Raw genomic sequence first — 21621 nt, forward strand, 5'->3', positions numbered from 1 at the left:
TGTGTTCTATTAGAATGGCAGAGCAGGCATTAGGGCAGGCTGAATGGCCTATTCCCATTCCTATGTTGCATCGTTGGATGCGCTGTTTTATAGACGTTAAACTGGAGCCCCATATGTCTGTTCTAATTAAAAAGGAAGTGTCCCTGCCATTGTTTCCCTCTAAATGAACATCCCAAAAAGAGACTAGCTGGTCATTGGCTCATCATTGTTCGTGGGATCTCGTTTTGCACCAAGCTGCTGCATTTGCCTACAAATCAACAGTGACTGCACTTCAAAACAGTTCTTTGGCTGCAAAGCACTTTAGAACGTCCTGAGGATGTGAAAGGCACTATATAAATGGAAGTCCTCTCTTTTACATTTAACTATCATTCACTGTGAATCAATAGCTTCAGGAAATACATTTTGTCACCAACCAAAACACTGGCAGCTGACTCAAAAGTTGAAGCTGATTTTCTCTCATGATTGCTGGAATTTTCAATGCTTTTGATATTCGGCAATATTCAAGATTTTTCTATGTACTTGCTAAAATCTTATTATAGCTGCTATTTCCCATTAGTTGCTGTTCAATTTCTCTGTTGTACAGACTGTGTTGTATTGAAAGGCTACAATGTGAACATAAAATAGTCTCGAAAGGTCAAACGATCTGCAGCTGACTTTTGAAACCATATTTCAATCATATTTAGTATATCTGGTTCTAGTTATTCATAGATTTTGTATGAAGTGCCAGTCATGTACTGTCAGTTCTCCATATATTTTAAATAAAGTATGTATATCAAATGTAAAATGGATTTTAATCAGTTGTCTGTTAGATGGTTACACAACTGGGGAGTTGGGTTTGTAACTGAAAGCTAAGGTTCAAATCTTGACAGGTTCTTTAGATTCTATCTGGAGGCTGAGTTTTGACATCCTTAGCGGTTATACATGGGAGGGACGGGAAACTACCAAAGGATTCCCTTTTCTACACTGTCTGGCAGATTAACTAAGGGTGCACCGATTCTTCATTTTAAAATAGTGAATGACTGTATTAAATTGCAAACACGGAACTCAGCCAAAAAATATTAACTAAAAATGAACAAAGTAATTTCTATCTCAATAACCAAGACAATGCTGGAAAAGAAATTGGTGTGATGGCGCAACAATATTTATTTTCTCCTGGGAAATTACTACAATTACAAAGCCAGATAATTATTAAAATATAATCAAAATTATTTCTATTCATGGGCACTTTTAGATAAAAACATCACAGTACTTTTCTCATAACTATAGCCATTGTGCTCGATTACTGTAGATGTTCTTTTAAATGTTTGATCCTTGCACAAGGCATGTCAATACACATCATACACACATCAACCAAGTATCCATTACCTAAATAAACTTGCATCTCAACAATCCCTGCATACTACACATAGAATGCAGAACAAAAGATCAAATACTTGAAAAGGATTTTGCTCTGTCATTACTTTCATTCTTTATAAATGGAGACACTCGATATCTTCAGTATAAAGCAGTTACAAGGATGCATTACTCTGAGAATTTACAGAAAATGTAGGCTCAGCTTTAAACCCTTTTGCTTGGAGTGAATATTCTTTTACACATACGGGCAACAGCTGCAGCTTGCATGCTATTAATTGAGATTGTCACACATCTGCTTAACACTTTGCACTGTTTTGAACAAAGGAGATAGGATCTGATGCAAGAGATTATTGCCAGCTTTTCAGCCCAAAATCTTCTCCTTTTTGTAAATCAGAAGTGAGCTTGAGAATACACATGTGCACATCAAACTTATGACATCATGCTATCCTGAATACTGCATGCCAGGTCTCCACTTTGATGCAATCCTGCGGATACAGTTATGAAGTTCAAGGGATAGAATCACAAACCTCCAAAAGAATATCACAATTTGGAATGCTTCGGTGTAAGATGCTATTGCTCGTTTTAAGTTCATCCGAATAGACAGCTACTTGAGCAGACAATTTAAGCAGCATTTTCTCAAAACACAATGTCAAGTGCAAATCATCTTGTAGAATTACACTTCTACTTTAGTTCACAAGGCTCTTGAATATGTTTAGAAGTTTGCCTGAAGTAATGAGGTCAATACTACCTGCTCAGTATAAACCAGCTGGCTTTTGAGCCATTATCCACCAAATGACAGAGCTAGCAAAGGGCTTCCAGGAATTCCTGACTGCAACATTTACCAAGAACCTGAGAACCCAGCAAGCATTTCCCCTGCATTCTTACAATTAATCTGCATCAATACAAGCAAGTAATTTAATTGATTGTCCAGCTATTGGGGTACTGCAGGTTATCAATGAAAACCAGTTACCTCACACAACCCTTTTGTCCTTGTTGAATCTGCTTAAAACAAAAACTTGCATTTATACAGAGCCTTTCGTGATATCAGGATGTCTCAAAGTTTTTAAGTATCAATGAAGCATTTTTGAAGTATAGGAAAATACAGCAGCCAATTTGCACATTCAAGGTGCCACAAGCTGCAATGAGATAAATGGCTAGATCATCAGCTTTTGATGGTTGTTGGTTGAAAGATAAATATTGGCCAGGACACCAGGAGAATTCCCTGCACTTCATAAAATGTCATGAGATCTTTAATAGAAAAGAGCTAATTTCACCTCTTTTCTATTTTTACTTAGTTCTGCTCCTCTTCACAGATGCTGCCAGACCTGCTGAGTTTTTCCAGGTATTTTTATTTTTATTATGAGATCTTTAATGTCCACCTGACAGAGCAGGCAATGCCTCACTTTTAGATTTTACTCAAAAAAGGCATTAAGTTTGAAATACAACTGGATATGTTCAGTTGTCCTTATTGCTATACTCATTAATTCACAAACTAGCTCAAGGGCATTTTCATCATTTGAATACAAATAAGCACATCATATTGCTTCATAATATTGTCGAGAGGACAGGTACCTGAACAGCTGTTCCACGTGAACAACTGCATACATGTACAAGTTATGTTCAATAATGAAACTAGTAATAAAGTCTCACCTTAAACATAACCTTGAGATCATATTCACCCAAGTCATTTAAACAGATTTTAATTTCCTGAGACACTACATGTTCTGCTCTACTAACTTACTGCAATACATACACATTGCTCCAGTGAGTGGACAGAAGAATATAGTCTCTAAATAGTGGGCTGTCATCCAGCCAGGTACTTGCACGAACATTGGCTCCAAGTCAGTTCAGATCTTACTATATACCAGGGCTGTGTGAAGAAACTGGAAGGTCTGATTATGGGTTGGCATCTGTGCAATAGGTCCATTGGGTGCAAGTGGGCAACCCTCTCCTCCCAAATCATAAAGGGTAATTAGGACTCTTTAGCCTTGGTTGCAGCCAATCAAGATAAAGACCAAGAGGAAGATCATGAGAAACAGCTACTCTTCCCTATTAAAAGATTTAAGAATCCCTTGTGTGAGGCTTCAGTTCGGTTCTGATGAAGGGCAAAACACAATAGATGGAGAAAGAAGTTACAACATGGAATCAGTTCACTTGGCTCAACTATTCCATGTTGGCATTTACTCTCCAAGCAGGCAAATAATTCTAAGCACAGTTACCCACTCTATTTCCTACATTACAACAGTGACAATGCTTTGAAAATACTTCATTGGCTGTAAAGTGCTTTGGCACATCCTGTGGCTGTGAAAGGCACTGTATAAATGCAAGTGTCTCTTTCTTTCCTTCCATAAACCTCTGCAATGTACGCTTCCAAGGCCAATATACCTTTCCTGGGTTAGGAGCCAAATTGATAGCCGCACTTCAGTTGGAGTCTGACCAAGGATCTGTACAACTGAAGCATACATTCCTCACACTTAAATTCCAGACAGAAATAAAAGCCAGCCTTCCAGTAGCCCTTTTGATTATTTTTGGCACCTGTGCACTAGCTTTCAGTGATTTGTGTTCATGAATACCTTTGCTCCTGGTCACTCATCATTAAGAAAATATTGTGATTTGGCTTTCTCAGATTCAAAGTAGATGATCTCACATTTACCCACATTGACAAACCCTGGTTCATAATCAGTCTTTGACACTTCATAACTTCCTGCTCCCATCCACACAACTTACTGCGCCTCCAAAATTAACCTCATCTGCAAACTTGGATTTAAACTCTCTCCCTGCATCCAAGTTATTAATATAGTGAAAAGCTGAGACACCCCAGTGCACGCGCCTGGAAAATACCACTTATCACATGCATCATTGAAAGAATGAATCCTTCAGCCCTGCTTTCTGGTCAAGTCACAAGGTTACCTCCAATCCTTTGTGCTCTAATTTGTCAAATGTCTTCAACATCCACAGACACTCCCCTATTTGCCATGCTGGTAGCTTCCTCTGACTGGCTGAAGTTTTTGAAGTGACCTATACAAATTCAATGCTGGCTTTCTTTGATCTGCAGATACTTATCTAAGTGCACAATTGCTCTGTCCCTGATCGAGTTGTCAGGCCTCTGCCACTATTCTCCTGGCTAAAGTGAGAGGGAGAAAAAGAACCACCATTCTGGGCCAAGTAATATTTCAAAAACATACAATAACATAGAATTTTATTTCACCAGTTAATGAAATGCTAGCCACAAAATTGGGATGTGCAAAACTGTTTTCCTGTGTCAACATTTTGTCAGTGCAACTTTTGTCAAATTAAATGTCAAGTGGCAATCAACATTAATCAGATTTGTGCCTTGCTGTCATTAAAATTTCAAAATAGGACAAGAATTATAAAGCCGGGAAAATCTTTAGTACAATATCAAAATAAATCTGCATCAACACAAAGACAAATGGGTTCATATGCCACAATTCTCAGATCCTTTGCTCTCTGGATTATTTGTGATTGACCTGAGTTGAGTGGCATCCTTATTGTTCTCAAAACATTTTTAATCACCCTAAATTGCCAATGTCTGCAAACAAGTATCATCATGATACAATATTCTTCAGGTATCTGTCATTCCCCTTGGTTTTGTTTGCTTACCTTTAAAGGAGGTACCCTTTTAACTGCCACACCTTTAGCCTCAAGTGTATACTTTCTAAAGTTATGGAAACTAATGATCTCCATTAACTCTCAAACATATCTGTTAGCTTGAAAATTCTACAGTAACCTACAATTATTGGTATGGCTTTTAGCATGACTTTTCCATTCCTGATCTTCTTGCCTACACAGTACATCTGCAATTCTGCAGTAAGACTCTTTAGAGGTTTAGTTATCGTGGTATCGTTTTAGGCATTTTCAAAGCCTTAACACCTGGCACTTCTAACCAAGTTGCTTTAAATGATCTTCCATCCAAAACATGTTCACAGCTTTCACGTTTTCCAAATCACCACGCCGTTGTGATCCTTTGATCCTTTCTTCCTTTAGCTAAGATGTTTCTCAGAGAGTTGTCTCCTCTAACATTTTGCTGTGCCGGGATGGTGGAATGCAAATGGTTGTCCAGGTCAGGACAACGCATTCAATCAACTTGGTTTTGCCCGATGTCATTGTGAACATTTGGGATCAAAGAATATAAAATAACTTATTTTTCCAGAGAAGTGGCAAAAGTTTCAAAGCACATCTCCATGTCTCTGTGTTTACAAACAAGAGGGAGATATTTGTCGATTTTCTTTCCTCTTGAGATAGCAAATCTAGTTTGACATCTTTATGATGGAAATAAACAGATTAGAATACACTTCCTTCACCATTTGCTCTTGAAGGCAGCCAAAAGTGATTTTTTTATTCTTTCACGGGATGTGGGCGTCGTTGGCTAAGCTATCATTTGTTATCCATCCGTAATGGCCCTTGAGTGGTGGTGAGCACCCTTCTCAGACCATAAGACATCGGAACAGATATTAAGCCATTCGGCCCATCGAGTCTGCTCCGCCATTCAATCATGGCTGATAAGTTTCTCAAACCCCAATCTCCTGCCTTGTCCCCGTAACCTTTGATCCCCTTACAAATGAAGAACCTACCTATCTCGGTCTTAAATACACTCAATGACCTGGCCTCCACAGCCTTCTGTGGCAATGAATTCCATAGATTCACCAGTCTCTGGTTAAAGAAGTTTCTCCTCATCTCTGTTCTAAAAGGTTTTCCCTTTACTCTGAGGCTGTGCCCTCGGGTCCTGGTCTCTCCTACTAATGGAAACATCTTCCCCACGTCCACTCTATCCAGGCCTTTCAATATTCTGTAAGTTTCAATCAGATCCCCCCTCATCCTTCTAAACTCCATCGAGTATAGACCCAGACTCCTCAAACGTTCCTCATATGTTAAGCCTTTCATTCCTGGGATCGTTCTCGTGAACCTCCTCTGGACCCTCTCCAGGGCCAGAACATCCTTCCTGAGATACGGGGCCCAAAATTGCTCACAATATTCTAAATGTGGTCTGACCAGAGCCTTATAAAGCCTCAGCAGCACATCCCTGCTTTTATATTCTAGTCTTCTCGGAATTAATGCCAACATTGCATTTGCCTTCCTAACTACTGACTCAACCTGCAAGTTAACCTTGACAATCCTGGACTAGGACTCCCAAGTCCCTTTGCACTCCAGATTTCTGAATTCTCTCCCCATTTAGAAAATAGTCTATGCCACTATTCTTCCTACCAAAGTGCATGACCTCACACTTCCCCACGTTGTAATCCATCTGCTACTTCTTTGCCCATTCTCCTAACCTGTCCAAATCCTTCTGCAGCCTCCCCGCCTCCTCAATACTATCTGTCCCTCCATCTATCTTTGTATCATCTGCAAACTTAGCCAGAATGCCCTCAGTTCCTTCATCTAGATCATTAATGTATAAAGTGAAAAGTTGTGGTCCCAACACTGACCCTTGCGGAATTCCACTAGTCACTGGCCGCCATCCTGAGGAGGACCCCCTTAGCCCCACTCTCTGCCTCCTACCAGACAGCCAATTTTCTATCCATGCTAGGATAGATAGATACTTATTGAGCCACTGCAGTCCACCTGATGCAGGTGCACCAACAGTGCTGTTTGGAAGGGGGTCCAGGGTTTTATCCTAGTGACAGTGAAGGAACACCGACAGTTCCAAGTCAGGATAATGTGTGGTTTGGAGAAGGACTTGCAGGCTGTGGGGTTTCCATGTATCTGTTGCCCTGGTACAGCTAGGTGTTTGGAAGGTGCTGTTGAAGATTTGGTGAGTTGCAGCAGTGCATCGTGTAGATGGTACACACTTCTACCACTGTGCATCGGTGGTGGAAGGACTGTTTTGTCCTGGATGGTTGTGGAGCTTCTTGAGTGTTGTTGGAGCTGCACTCATCAAAGCAAGTGGAGAATATTCCATTGTACTACTGACATGTGTCTTGTAGATGGTGGACAGGCTTGGGAGAGTCAGGCGGTGAGTTACTGTAGATCTCTGGCTTGCTTCATAGCCACAGTATGTGTGTGGCTGGCCCAGTTAAGTTTCTAGTCAATAGTAATCCCCAGGATGTTGAGATTGGGGGATTCAGTAATGGCAATGCCACTGAACATCATCAAGGGGAGATGGCAAGATTTGTTTTTGTTGAAGATTGTCTGCCTGGCACTTGTGTGGCATGATTGTTCCTTGCCACTTATTAGCCCAAGCCTAAATGTTGTCCCGTCCTGCTGCATATGGACATAGGTGGTCATTGATGAAGTGGCTGCAGATGGTAGGGTATTATCATTCAGAGCTCCTGCAGCAATGCCCTGGGATTGAGATGATTGGACTGACTCCAAGAACAACAACCATCTTCCTTTGTGCTTGGTATCACTTACTAAGGAATTCCCCCCCCACATCTGACACCCACAGATTTCAGTTTTGCTAGGACTCCTTGAAGGCATACTCGATCAACTGCTGCCTTGATATCAAGGGCAGTCACTTCCACCTCATCTCTTTTGTTCACGTTTGGACCAAGGCTGTAATGAGTTCAGAGCTGAGTGACGGAGCTCAAGATCAGTGTCAGTGAGCAGGTTATTTCTGAGTACTTACCTTCTTGGTAGCACCACCGACAACACCTTCCATCACTTTGTTGTTGATGATGATGATTGCGAGGAGACTGATTGGGCGGTAATTAGCCAGGTTGTATTGTCCTGCTTCTTGTGGACAGGGCACAGGGAAATTTTCCACATTCTTGGGTAGATGTCAGCGTTGTAGCTGTACTGGACCAGCTTGGCTAAGGGTGCAGCTAGTTCTAGAGCACAAATCTTCAGCACTACTGCTGGAATGTTGTCATGGCTCATAGTCTTTGCAGTGTCCAGTTTCTTCAGCCATTTCTTGATATCATGTGGAATGAATTGAATTGGTGAGAACTGGCATGTGATGCCAGGGGCTTCAGGGAGAGGCCAAGATGGATCATTCCACTTGGCACTTCTGACTGAAGATGGTTGCAAATGTTTCAGCCTTGTATTTTGCACTGATGTGCTGAGTTCCCACATCATGACGATGGAGACATTTGTGGAGTCTTCTCCTCCAGTTCTTTGTTTAATTGTCCACCCCTATTCAAGACTGTATGTGACAACACTGCACATCTGTTGTTTGTCAGATTGCTTAGCTCTGTCTATTGTGTGCCGTTTCCGCTGTTTGGCAAGCTAGAAGTCCTATGTTGTAGATTCACTAGGTATATATCTCATTTTTAGATATGCCTGGTGCTGTTCCTGGCATGCTTTCTTTTACTCTGCATTGAACCAGGGTTGATCCTCCCACTTGATGGCGATGGCAGAGTGAGGGATATGCCAGGTGATAAGGTTACAGCTTGTGGTTGAATTCTGCTGTTGTTGATGGCCCACATCGCCTCATGGATGCCCACACAAGTTGCTAGATAGGTTCTGAATCTATCCCATTTAGTATGGTGGCAATGCCACACAACGCAATGGAGGGTATCCTCAATGTAAAGACAGGACTTCACCACCACAAGGACTGTGCAGTGGCCACTCCTACCAATACTGTAATGCTCAGATGTATCTGTGACAGGTAGATTGGTGAAGACTAGATCCAGTAGGTGTTTCCCTCTTGTTGGTTCCGTCGTCAATTGCCACAGGCTCAGTCTAGCAGTTACGTCCTTCAGGACTTGGCTATTACAAGGGATGGGCAATAAATGCCAACCTTGCCAGCGACACCCACATCCCATAAATGAATTAAAAAAACTCGTTAACGGTGCTACCAAGCCACTCTTGGTCATGGACATGATGACCAGGGGTCATAAATGTACAAAATTCTGTGGCTCCTATCCTAAGTGTATCCAAAAAAAGTTATTTGAGCATGGAAAAATAGCAGTGTCATGCAAATCAATCATAATTCAACCACGCTGATATGCTACATTGCCAAAGGCGATGGTAATCCATCATTGAGTATTTTTTTACAAATCTGATTTCACATGCATCAATCATTTCATTAGCTGTGTTTGACAAAGCTGACACTCAGATACAACAAAAATAAGATGCACCATCATTCCCACATCCGAGGGGGATTGTTCTAAATAAATATGGCTTTAATTTACATGGCATCTTAACACATCAAATTGACTCAAATCTCTTCACAGAATTATTTGGAAAGCAGCAACTGCTGTGCAGTTAAATTTGGCAACTAACCTGCACCAACTAAATATCAAACAATGAGATAAATAGCCAATGAACCTGCTTGTTTTTTTTTTTGCTGGTACTAGCCTTTATTTAAAGCTCTTTAAATTCTTAGCATTTAAACAAAGGTCTTTAAAGGTAGTGTAGATCAAATTAAAAGGCTTTTTTTTTTGTAGAGTACTTAATTCAAGTGTATGCATGTATGGTTTTGGAGAGGGAGGAGAATGGGAGAAGAATCAGTAGGAATTTCACCACAAATTGAACTAAAAAGAAACCATCTACATTTTCAGTTTCAAAAGCACAATAACACTGGCCAGTGCTGTTGATGAATATAAACTGATGCAACTGGAGGTGAAATTATTCAATAAGATAAAAGCAAAATACTGAGGACGCTGGAAACCTGAAACAAAAACAAAAAATGCTGGAAAAACTCAGCATGTTGAACAGCATCTGTGGAAAGAAAAAGAGAGTTAACGTTTCGAATGCATTTGAAGAAGAGTCATACAGGTTTGAAACCTTAACTCTGTTTTACTCTCCACAGATGCTGTTAGACCTGCTGAGTTTTTCCAGCATTTTCTGTCTTTGTTGTGAAATTATTCAAAGTATGGCTGATGACAATCAAAAACAGCAAGATGTGATACTGTGCTGAGAAATAGGATAAAACTAACTAGTAATATGCCAGAAAGATATTTTAAGCATGGTATATTTATTAAATTACAGGTGTTTATGAGAACCATATTAAAACAACTACAATATGATTTTATTGATATATATATATATATATATATATATACACACACACACATATATATATATATATATATATACATAAATACACACATATTATTAAATATGGAGGTTGTACCACAGATACAAATAAACTTGTGTTATCATATTGTACAAACATAAGGCTTTGGGTTAGTCTTCAATAAACACTATTAAATTACATGCAGTGCTGGCCTGGTACAGCATGAAAAGACTTCCCTGATTATTACTTTATCTTACAGTGCAAGAAATAAGAAGCAAACTCACTCAGTTATAGTGCAAAAAACCAGTTGAGCTCTCGTAATGAATTATCAAGTCAGAACTAAAATACTGGAGCAGTAAAACCTTTGCTTGGTACAAGTATATTGTTTTACTGCTCCAGTATTTTTGTTCTAACCATAGCAAACAAGATCCAAAATGTTCAATTGGAAAGGATGCAGGTTTGACCATTTGTGTTCCAAATATAAAATAAAAATCAGACAATAACAAAGGTTGCGTGTACAAAATACTTCAGGTATTTGAATAGATAACCAATGCATAACTCACTTCAAGGTATGTCACAGAAAGAATAAATTGGTGTGCACTTTGGTGGAACTTTAAAATGAGAACTTTAAGTTTGCTTGCAAACTGTAAACAATATTACAGCATTTCAAGGCTCCTGACATTTAGCAAAAAGGTAGGAAACTGTGCATTTGTTTCATCAATCCCAATACATCCAAAATTTCAAATATGGATGCAAAATGTTTTATCTCACTTCCTCTCGCTTCCTCTAGCACTTAACTCAGAATTTCACTGCTGCGTTTTAACATTTGTCAAGTCTCAACTGGAATTTCCATCCTAAAAAAATACTTTGGAAATTATATCCAAGTGAAACATCCGAACATCTCTCAAAGAAACCACCAGGAAGACAAATCTATCAAGGGCTCCATAAAAATCAGTAAGTAGCTGCTGCTTCGGGTAGTTCCCATCATTCCAAAATTCTCTTATGACAGCTAAACGTGGTTAACCCCGGCTCTTATCGTGTCTAGAACAACCAATCTTCAAGAAGTCTTGCATCAAACATTTCAGTCATCTTGAGTCCAATCTACTTGACAACCTCTGCAAACCACAGCGAAGCTTATGCAAGCTAGTTGACTTTATTTTTGGCTTGAGTTTTTGCTAAAGTTAAACTTTTTGTATCACCTTTTGGCATTCGTACAACAAGCAGTCTGGAAGGTCACAGCAACCTGATCGCAGCCACACTGATAAAATCCCAGCATGAAATCGACAGTGAAGTAAACAGGAGGTTGATGGCAGAAGTTGACATGCTACAATCCCTTCTGTTCCTGCAGATAAAAGTAAAAGTTAATTTGGACAAATACTCTGAACCCAGCAAAGTGAAAATACTTCACTGCATGGCAAGGTTTTCTTTCTTCAATATCTATTTTACAGCTATCATTATAGTGCCAAATGCAAACAGAGGTTTGCCATCTGTAATAGAATCATCTCCACCAGCATCTGAAGCCGAGTCAACTCCAACATATTCCAGTCTAAGTCAGAGTACAACAACATGCTCAGTGTAGAGAAAGATGCTGCAGAATTCCAGGAAAGAGACAGTTCAAGCTCATTCACACCTGACTGCCCACAACATCCCATGAGCTGAGGGCAAGTTGTGTCCTTTCCACGATGTGGTCATATACGGTTAACCAGAAATCATCTCCATAAACAAAAAAATATAAATTTAAACTTTGTATGATAATGATATTCAATTAGAAAGTCAGAACTGGGCTACCCAGAAGGATGAATAGTCAACAGTAATAAAAACAAAAAGCAGTGAAGGTAGTTTCAAGTTGCAAACTTTCTTACAGTCTACCTCCTCCCTCTGGACTGATGGGATGATGATAGTTAACTCTTTAGTTATGGTTAACATCTTAATTGCCAATGATAAATTCATTCTAAAGGCTTTTTAAAAACTCAAAAAGCTACACTTTACAAATGTACTAGATTAGGGTGGCTTCTCCACTGCTCACTGTCGTCAAGTCCATTGTCCAGGGCTGAGCCATGCAGAGCAGCAAGACCCCAGTTTCAACTCTTGATCAGAGCCAAGTTGGCTGCCAGCTGGAACAATGGTTGGATGTCATAACTGGCCTCAGTGCCCTTGGACTTGGAAGGGAAGAAAAAAATCAGCCAAGAGTTCAGCTCATGATTGCTGTCTGAAATGTATACACTTGAGAACATCAGGTGATGACAGGGCTGAGTTTTTGTCTGTAATGCTTGAACAGATAAGTCTAGTTATCATACACGCACAAAGTCTCAGATAAAGGCAAGTTATTTAAACCCTTATTTCCATGATATTCTTTTAAGCATTGTGCTTTCCCGCACTTTTCCCGTTCAAGTCAGAATAGAAGAGCATCCGAATCACAGAGCAGCCATTCACAGCAAAACAGACAGAGTTATTAAGGCCAGTATCAAGTCCTTTTTATTTACTCTTACTATGTACTTTCTCAACTGTTTCTAAATTGCTTCTATCAGGGATTGGGCAGAGTAGAAAGAAAATATGAAACTAAAAGAAAGCTATGAAAAGGTGAGAGGGAGGGGAGGGGGGAAAGGCAGAGCGAGATAGACAGAAAAAGGAAAACAAAAAAAAAGCAAAATGCTGATACAAAAGAAACAAAACTGAAAAGAAAAATAAATGCCCAAAGCGGGGCAAGGGAGGGGTAAAGAGAGAGATAAATGAAGGGTAATAAAGGCATTTCAAAATCCAAGAGGAGAAAAAAATTTTCAACAAAATGGGCCACACCACCAACTCTTGTGGAAGACAGTCATGTACTGCAATACTAAAACGGAGGCGTCTCACTATCATTTTCAAATGAGAGCGCCCTCCGAACAAAGTCTTTAATTTCTAGGGGTCATAAGTCAATATTTATAGCCATGAGCGTATGTAGCTGTGGTTTCTAATCAAATATCAAGATCAAACCCACTTTCACCTTAGTCTATTGAGACTGAATAAGGGTATTTGAAATGGATTAATGCGGTCCGGTGAAATAGAAGGCAGAAAAAGCAACGTGAACACTAAATATATTTGTTTACTAATGTCAGCTTAATGAGTCAAAGTTCTTGGTTAAATCGGATAAGTTACATAACAATGTAGCAGTATGTTAAATACACAATCTGCCAATGCACTGATAGCTCACAGCAACATGTTCCTTTACAAAAGGAAGCTGCAGAATAATAAGAGAATGTCAAGTTTCACAAACCCCAATATTAAGATCTTCAAGTTAAGAAGGTACTAAAAATAATCAATTGAGACCTTGTGTAGTCTAGTAAAATACTTTAAAGAAAGCAAATTGAACTGACAGGTTAGCACTCTCAAAAAGGCAGCCAGTTAGCATATAAAGTTCTTCTCCACACTTCTAATGAGGGTGGGTCATACAAAGTTACATGATACATTTCATGTTACATGCAACCATCTCTAAAACAGTTGAGGAAGTTGCTCAAAAATTGAGGATTTGAAGACTTCCAAATGAGTTAAAATACGTTACTCTTTATCGTCCTCCTTGGAATTGATTTGTTTTGATCTCTGGCTAGACATAGTCATCACTTTCATAAGCAGTGACTCTGAATGGTATCTTAACAGTTAGCTGCTGACATCTACTGGCCAAGTATCTAACTTACTGCATCTACAGAATTAGGTTAATGGCATCAACAGAATATGCCTGCTGATACCAATCACAGAGTCAGCGCAACCCACTGTCCACCAGAGCAACTGGCCAGGGTCAAATGTATCCATAGCAACAGGACAATCCGTTCAAATATTTGGAAACAGCCGTTATGAGATTACTTTTAACTTGCTATGCTATTTTTTTCTCTTTATTATTTTATATTTTAAGCAGCAGGGATGGGAAAGAAGGCAGAGAAAATGGGAGGAAAGGAAAGGGCAAAATGAATGAAACACAGATTGTTAACTTTATTCTTCATGCATGTGTTTAAAATGTTTGCAGCTGGTTTTTCTAATTTGGTGAATTTTTGGGATATACAAGCTCAGATTTAAATTTCCAATTCATCTTTTGATTAAACTATGGTGCATCTCTGACCACGGTCAGCCAGTTGACAGAAGTTGACATCTGTCACAGGACTGTAGTGGCCAGAATCCCAAGCGTAAATTCTTTCAGAGGTTAAAAAAGGCTGTAAAGTGTTCTAAAATTAATCAGAGTGAATGAATTTTTCATAAAATGTAAAGGTTTCCGAGGGAAATTCCTCCTAGAATTGTATGATGGTACATGCCTGGGGGAATTTTAAAGTATTGTGGACAATTTTTAAACTTGCAGCCTACATGTGGATTAATCTTGTGATTAATGGCAAATGGATGCTGTATGAAACGAAGAATTGGGCTTATCTGTGAAGCCCCCTGCAGTTACCTCGCTAGTCAACAGTCACATCAATCATGGTCACTTAAAACATGGTTTTCGACATTAACCATCGCCCCTAGAATTACTCACCATCAAGAAGTCAACGTTTGCAGGGGAGGAGTAGAGGAAATTAACCAGAAGTGGAAAAAACAATAATTTTACCATATTGTAACAGGAAAAGTTTTCAGGTCAGGTTTATGTACAGTGTTGGCTCTGTTTGTACACAATTTCAGTTCAGGGAAGCTGCACAAGAAAAAGATTTTACCTATAACATCCACAATATGTAGCTTCAGTTCTTGCTGAAGTATGTGGAGAGCCGAAGTTAGAGCTTCAGATGAATTTGATGTAAAGCTAAGATTTTGTTTCACGTCATTGGAAAGTGAAAGCCAAAGATGCCCAAACTCTTCAGTGGACAGTTTTAATGGCCTGGAACAAACAGACAAGTGAGTGAAGCCAGAGCGCTTATCAAAATGAAAACATTAATTCTTCCTATGTGTTTTAAAAAGAGATTACATTTAACCTCACGTGTTTATCAAAAGTATCAGTGCATTGCTAAATAATTGGACAACATTTTAATTCTGTCCAGTTATTAATAGTTGCAGGAACTGAACAATCAGCAGCCCAACTTGGATAGTTGCGCAGCATTTGCTTTAGGAAGAGAGATCATTCCCTCTTTCTGACTTCAGTATAAGGAAGTGCTGAAAAACAAACTTTTCTAAAAGGAAGCGATGTCATCTCATCTTTGTAATCATCACTTTTTTCTGGACTCTCCAAAAAGCAAAGGTGCAAAATCACAGACTTTTTAAAGTAGTTTCTCCTCAGGCAGAAAGAGCAAGTAAATGGGGCTAATGAAAGAGCTGACATAGGCCTCTTGCTATGTATGCTGTTTGATTCTAATAGGCACAAAGGCATTCACTTCCTTGCAAACATTGCCCTGCAATTTTTTCTTTATCTAGCAGTTTATGTTTAAAAAAAAGACACAACTTATGCTATTCTGTTATAACTTGAGTAACCTGAGCGCGCTTTTCTGATTGATATCCAAATCACTCAATGACATTGAAAGCTGGGAAATCCATCTATCTGATTGTGATTAAAAGATGGTGAAATGAAAGCAGTCTAAAAGGTATTTTTGATCTTGCACAATTATTTTGTAGTTTGTTGAATGCAAGACTTGAAAACAAAATAAGGTTTTTTGCAGACACAAAGTAACTTACACCGTAGATATTTCCCCAAACACTGATGCTCCCATTTAACGAGTAATCAGACTGATAATGGTCCAGACATGTCAGTCATCTTCATCCGAAATTGGCCACTACAAGATGTCAGAGCACGGCTTAAAGGAATTCTTCCTTATTATTTGCTCTCTTCCTGTGTGGCAGCACCTGGGCTCCACGTGGCATCTCCCAACAGTAAGACAGCTCAAAGTTGTTCACCATTTGGAGGAGCACAAGTTTAAGCTAACATCCAACACTCTAATAGAAAATGATGAGGCTCTAATGTCCCTGATTTTTCAGTGCTACAAGTCAAAAACCTCAAATGATTTTTAACCTGTTTGTCTTCCAGTGTGGGTTTCGTCAACTTGCAAAAATGACAAGGGTGGCCAATTTAAATCCAATTCCTCTTAAATGAGAGATTCAGTACATAGGAAAATACCTACAGTGTATTACACCCTGTGTATCACCTCCATTTTGTTTTTATTTCACACTTTCTTAATCATGATTATTAGAGAATTTGGCCGGTAACTGTCCCACAGATGACTGGTGAGCCTGCATTTTGTTTCACAGGATTAAAACGGCAATATTGTAGATTGGCAGAACAGTCAAGTCTGGAAACAAATTTTGGCAGTTTCTCCTTGTCCTTCCTGCAGAAGGGTCTACGTTCTTGATTACCTCAGGATACCAACAATCACAGCCAGTGTGATCTTCAATCAGCAGAGAGGCATCATGCCTTGGTACTTCTGGGCAGGTGCCTTTTCATAACTTCCTCATTCAAACAAGATCAAATATTTTAATTGCCCTTCAAACAAAATGCAGGCCCATAGATAGTAATTCACAAACCAGAGGATGGTAACAGGAGTTCTAGAACAACATGAAACAGATATTAGGGGCCAAATGCTGCCCATCATCCCCACTACATGGTCATGAGCTAATGCTCTTATACACCTGGGATTAGCATACTCAGGCCCAATTCATTCAGGACCTTTGATAGCCAGTTGGCAACCTTCTGTTACTGATCTTCCATCATTTGCCTAGGTGCCAAGAACTATAACTGAAGTTCCACATTTACTGTAATAAATTCCAGCAAATTTCTTCAATTCTACTTCAACAACGAGAAATATACAAAACACTTTCAGTAAATACCCACTAGAATGCATCAATATCTTAAAAACACTTTCAGTAAATACCCACTAGAATGCATCAATATCTTAAAACTGCAAAGGGCATTCAAAAGTGTAATGTACAAACTTCTAATGCAGTAATTCATTTAGTTATGAAAACCAAATTTTAGAAACAATCATTTTCCTGCACATTGGTCTTGTACCTGATGAAATCAGATAAGAATACAGCTAGTACAAATTCCTCCTGGGTACACTGACTAGACTCTAGATGATAAGTAACATGCCCTGTAAGTAGCGCCTGGGCACAAGGTTTCACCATCTGCAGAAAGAGCTGACATTTGACTGTGGTGAGGGATTCCACCAGTGGAAAAGTGAAGTCTGTGCTCTCGCAAGCCTGTGCAAAAAGCAAAGATATTAAAAGTGGAAATATTAATGTTAAAATTATAAATACACATTATCACGTTTAAACAAGAGAAGTATGATCAGGTAACATGGTGGGTAACATGGTGTGTTGTCACAGTAGGGTGGGTTTGCAATAATCCTCTACACAGTAAACTCCTTATTGTGGTTCATTGGTTCATCCATCCACAAGTGAGCCTGAGAGAAGGAAAAACACTTTCTCAAGTCAGAAGTCAAATGACTTCTAGCATTAAACTATTAGGCAGCACATCACATGTCTAATCTCTCAGCTGAAGAATGGTGTGTGATGGGGTCAGCAAAGAGAAGCCAATAGAAAAAAAAGAAAAACAGCTGAAATGGGATGGGCAAATTCCAAGAAAAAATTCATAAAATATGAACAAGTGCAAAAGTTCACTGCACTTCACAAATTCATGGCTGACTTCATTCTAAAGCTGCAACTTATTTTGATACAGTTGTGGCTCTCATTTCAGAATTTCACATGACTGGTATTAAGGACATTTTTTTTTAAAAGTAATGTTTACCAAAAATCCCATTAATGTTCAAATGTTGATTCTTTAAATTTAATGCCAATGACCTTACAGGGATAACATTATAATTAACAAAATTTAATTTCAGCGAATTACCTTATTTCAATTACTCAGTACTGTAGCACTGCCAGATTATATTTACCTGCAATTCTTCAGGTAATGCAAAGTTGACCATTGCATTAGTAACTTCTATACTGCTGCGGTTAGTGAAAGACAGGACTATTAGCAGACATTCCTCTTTCCAAACTTTACAGGAAAACAAAGCTATATTTTCATTGGCACGAACGAGCTCAAACTGTGAATGAGAAAGTTTGGCAAATTCCAAAGGCAAACTTGGAGTCAGGCTGGAGATTGGTTCATGAGCCACACGGACAGAGCTACAATTTGTAGGCTGTATGATGTCAAGATTTCCATCTGCAAATAGATCTGAAAAGGATTCCTTTGATGCTGAAGGCACGGCTTTGATTGTCTTTAAGTTGTCACTCGGAGTCCACGTCTTGTTAGATTTTTGGGCAGGTTCCTCTGTGGAGGCCTCTGCAGAGTCAGATGCCTTTTTTCCTAAAAGTATCGCTTTACTTTCCTGGAAGGAATTACGCCTTTCTAGGACGTTATCCATGAGGTTTGGAATTTGAGCAAGGGATGGAACAACTGCCTTCTGTGCACACATCGTCTTCTCATGGCTATTTTGCCCCTCAACAATCTTCTGTTTTCTCCAAAATTTCTGGGTGGTGCTCTGAGTTTTTCCCATCTAGAAGATTGCAGAAATGTTAGAAGTTCTATTTGTTAAATTTTTGAAACGCTAAACAGCATTAGTCAAATATTTTTATTCAGGTGAAATCATGCACACTAAAACACACTTTCTTGCAGTGCAGGATAATGGTGCTCATTTTTCTCTTAAAAGTAAGTCAAATGTAGCAAAGAGCCAGTTTCACAGTTTACTAGAAATTCAGACTAGGTAATTATCAATAGACTTCTGTTGCATAATTTCTTAAGAGACTACAGGGATATTTGTCAAATTGCTTGTAACCTTTGATTATTTGGTAGATTTTTGAAACAGATGGCAAATGATACATGACAGGATGTGATATGCATCAATTAGCCAGTAAAATAGGCAGTGAGCAAAAAGGAATTGTCAATAATTGGCAAAATTGGTTATCATGATTTAATAGGGTAGTGATATAAATTGGAGATTTATTCTATTAACAGAAACAACCACAATTAATCACCTCATTGGATCAGTTGCACTACATGCAATGTTTAGACTATGCAAAATGCTTCTTGTTCAAGTCTTGCACGGATTTTCAAATGGGGCTAATCCCATGAAACATAAAGCTGCTCAGGATTCCCATCCAGCTCCATAAAACATAAAGCTGCTCAGGATTCCCATCCAGCTTCATAAAACGTAAAGCTGCTCAGGATTCCCATCCAGCTCCATAATAGTGCAGAGAAAGCAATTCCCTCTCGATTGTCAGTACTGGATGCTGCGTTAAATTTTCTGCAGCTCACACAAACTCTGCAGGTTTTGCACATAGGTCTTGACCCTCAAAACGCTGACCCCCTCAGCCCTTGAATTTCCTTGTTTTTCTTACAATTTTAACCGTATACATCAGGACTGGCCAAACCACAGCTTACAAGCCACACAGAGTGCAGCTCATTCCTTGTGCTGTGAAATCCATTAAATCGCACATCGGAGGGAAGTAAACAGCAGGATGCAGCCTTGGCCACAAACAGCTTCACAGAGAGAGAGAACCAGAGATCAGGCAGCAGCACTGGGAAAAGGGAAGGAGGAGGGTTAAGGTCAACAATTCCTTCCAGACGATTTCTTTTGTAGTTTCCCGCTGGTCTTAGAGGGCCACATGACCATCAGCTCCATTTTCTCTGGCTCCCTCACCCACCCTCTCGCTGCTGACCCTCCAACTTGCAGCCTCTGGAAAGGGCAGAACAGAAATTTAAGAATCTACTGTGTTGGAACACAGGTACTCAGATTCAATTTTGTTTCTCAGTACGTGGTTACAAATGCTGTTCAAGTAAAATGTATTTTTTTTAACCTCTTGACGGATTTTCCACATTGCAAGAACAAGGCTGCCAAAGCAGTGGGATGTCCTAGCTCTGACGTGCCAGTGAAGCAACTTTTGTTTTTTGCCACAATCCTAATTGTGCGTGAAGAAAGCCTGGAAGCTGAGGGGGAAAAGCTGAAGACTGAGAGAAAGCCATCATACACACACAGACAACAGAAAATTTGTCACAGGCCTAAACCAAAAATGCTTCATAAACTTTGTGGATGAAAATGACAATGTCAAATTGCAAGAAACGGAAAAATGAAGGAAAAAAAACCAAAGTGTTAAACAAGAATGAAACGAAGATTTTGCCTTCACTGTTAAAAGCAAGAAAACCATGTGCCTTATCTGCAGAAGCCGAGGTTTTGCTTCACTTTTCTTGTAAACCCAGTCAAGGTCGATGTGACCAACAACAGCTGACCAATTCTCAAGCCTTTGGTTACAGAAACATGTACTGTCGAAATGGAACTGTTAGAATTAGAGGAGGACCAGAGTTTAGAGATGATCACAATCTACAATACAGCTCTGGAAGCAAGTGCCGGAAGCAAAGTATCCTCAATTCAAGACAACCAGCGTGCGGCTCTTTTCAACTTTTTGCACAACAAACATACAGAGTGAATCGCTGCACTCTATGAAGATCGTATTTTTATATTTGCACTTATATTCTTGCTAACATATTTCCTCATAGAAGTGTATGCAATAGTAATAAAAATGTTGGCAAAGGTTGTCCGTGTCTCGCAGCTCTTGAATGTCTGAAGGTTACCATATGCAGTCCTAAGGTTCAGAGGGTTTAGCTACCCCTGATATACGTGTATACATAAATAAACTCAGTTAGCTAGATGGATAGCGTATAGTTCAGAATATCAGCAGTGAGGGTTCGATTCCCATTCTGGCAGAGGTAGGCTTAGAACCTACCTTCCCGCCCTGCCCAAGAGTGGGAGGCAACGGCAAATGACCACTGACAAAAACTGCCAAGAAAAAGGGCTCAGAATGAAGCATGAGCAGACAATGAGCCAAGGCGATACCTTCGGGCAAAGCACTCATGGAATGGAAAAAGATGTTTGATATATGCCCTCTTGGGAGTATGATTTAAGATTCTTTTCCATTTTAAAACATTACAAAGAGCTAGTTTCCAGAAAAAAAAAGTGGTTTTGTTATCTGGCTGCATAGTTACTAATTATAGTACTGAAATATCTTGAAGTCAGTCAAGAATGTGACAACATTTCAAACGGGTTTAGTGAACTGAAGTTCATACACAGATTTTGTAGTCATCCAAAAATGGATTATAAAGCTCTGTGGTTAAATCTTTATACATTTCCCTATTAGTGTATTAAAATATCTGAAGTTTTAATGTGAAAGAAATCTTGGCAGTCAGCACCTTTGAGTGTTTACTATAAATTTTAAGCCATTAGTCCTAACAATTATTAGAGCTGTGAAAGAAAGATTTTTGGCCAGCCATTCGAGTGATCGCACAGGTTAAGCTCAGCCAATATCCTCAAAAATAGCCTTTAAAGGTTTTATTTGGGAATGTTATTTGAGTTATGTGGCACAAAGCTCACTGAAAACTGGGAGATTTTAAACAGAAAAATCACCATTTATGTTTT

At 39.3% G+C, this 21621-nt stretch overlaps 1 protein-coding gene across 3 annotated transcripts in view; it reads right to left on the minus strand.

The window, feature by feature from the left end:
- Positions 1–10343: 10343 nt before the first annotated feature.
- Positions 10344–21621, minus strand: part of ap4e1 (adaptor related protein complex 4 subunit epsilon 1) — a 60710-nt gene continuing 49432 nt past the window's right edge. For all 3 annotated transcript variants that reach the window (XM_041175255.1, XM_041175256.1, XM_041175257.1), the window contains 4 exons: positions 18103–18708; positions 17217–17407; positions 14941–15101; positions 10344–11612 (listed from right to left, as the gene is read on the minus strand). In XM_041175255.1, the coding sequence (XP_041031189.1) occupies positions 11452–11612; positions 14941–15101; positions 17217–17407; positions 18103–18708 (1119 nt within the window). In that variant the 3' untranslated portion in view covers positions 10344–11451. The remainder of the gene's footprint in view (positions 11613–14940; positions 15102–17216; positions 17408–18102; positions 18709–21621) is intronic.

This window comes from Carcharodon carcharias, chromosome 26, assembly GCF_017639515.1.
Source record: "Carcharodon carcharias isolate sCarCar2 chromosome 26, sCarCar2.pri, whole genome shotgun sequence".
In the NCBI taxonomy this organism is placed as follows: Eukaryota; Metazoa; Chordata; class Chondrichthyes; order Lamniformes; family Lamnidae; genus Carcharodon; species Carcharodon carcharias.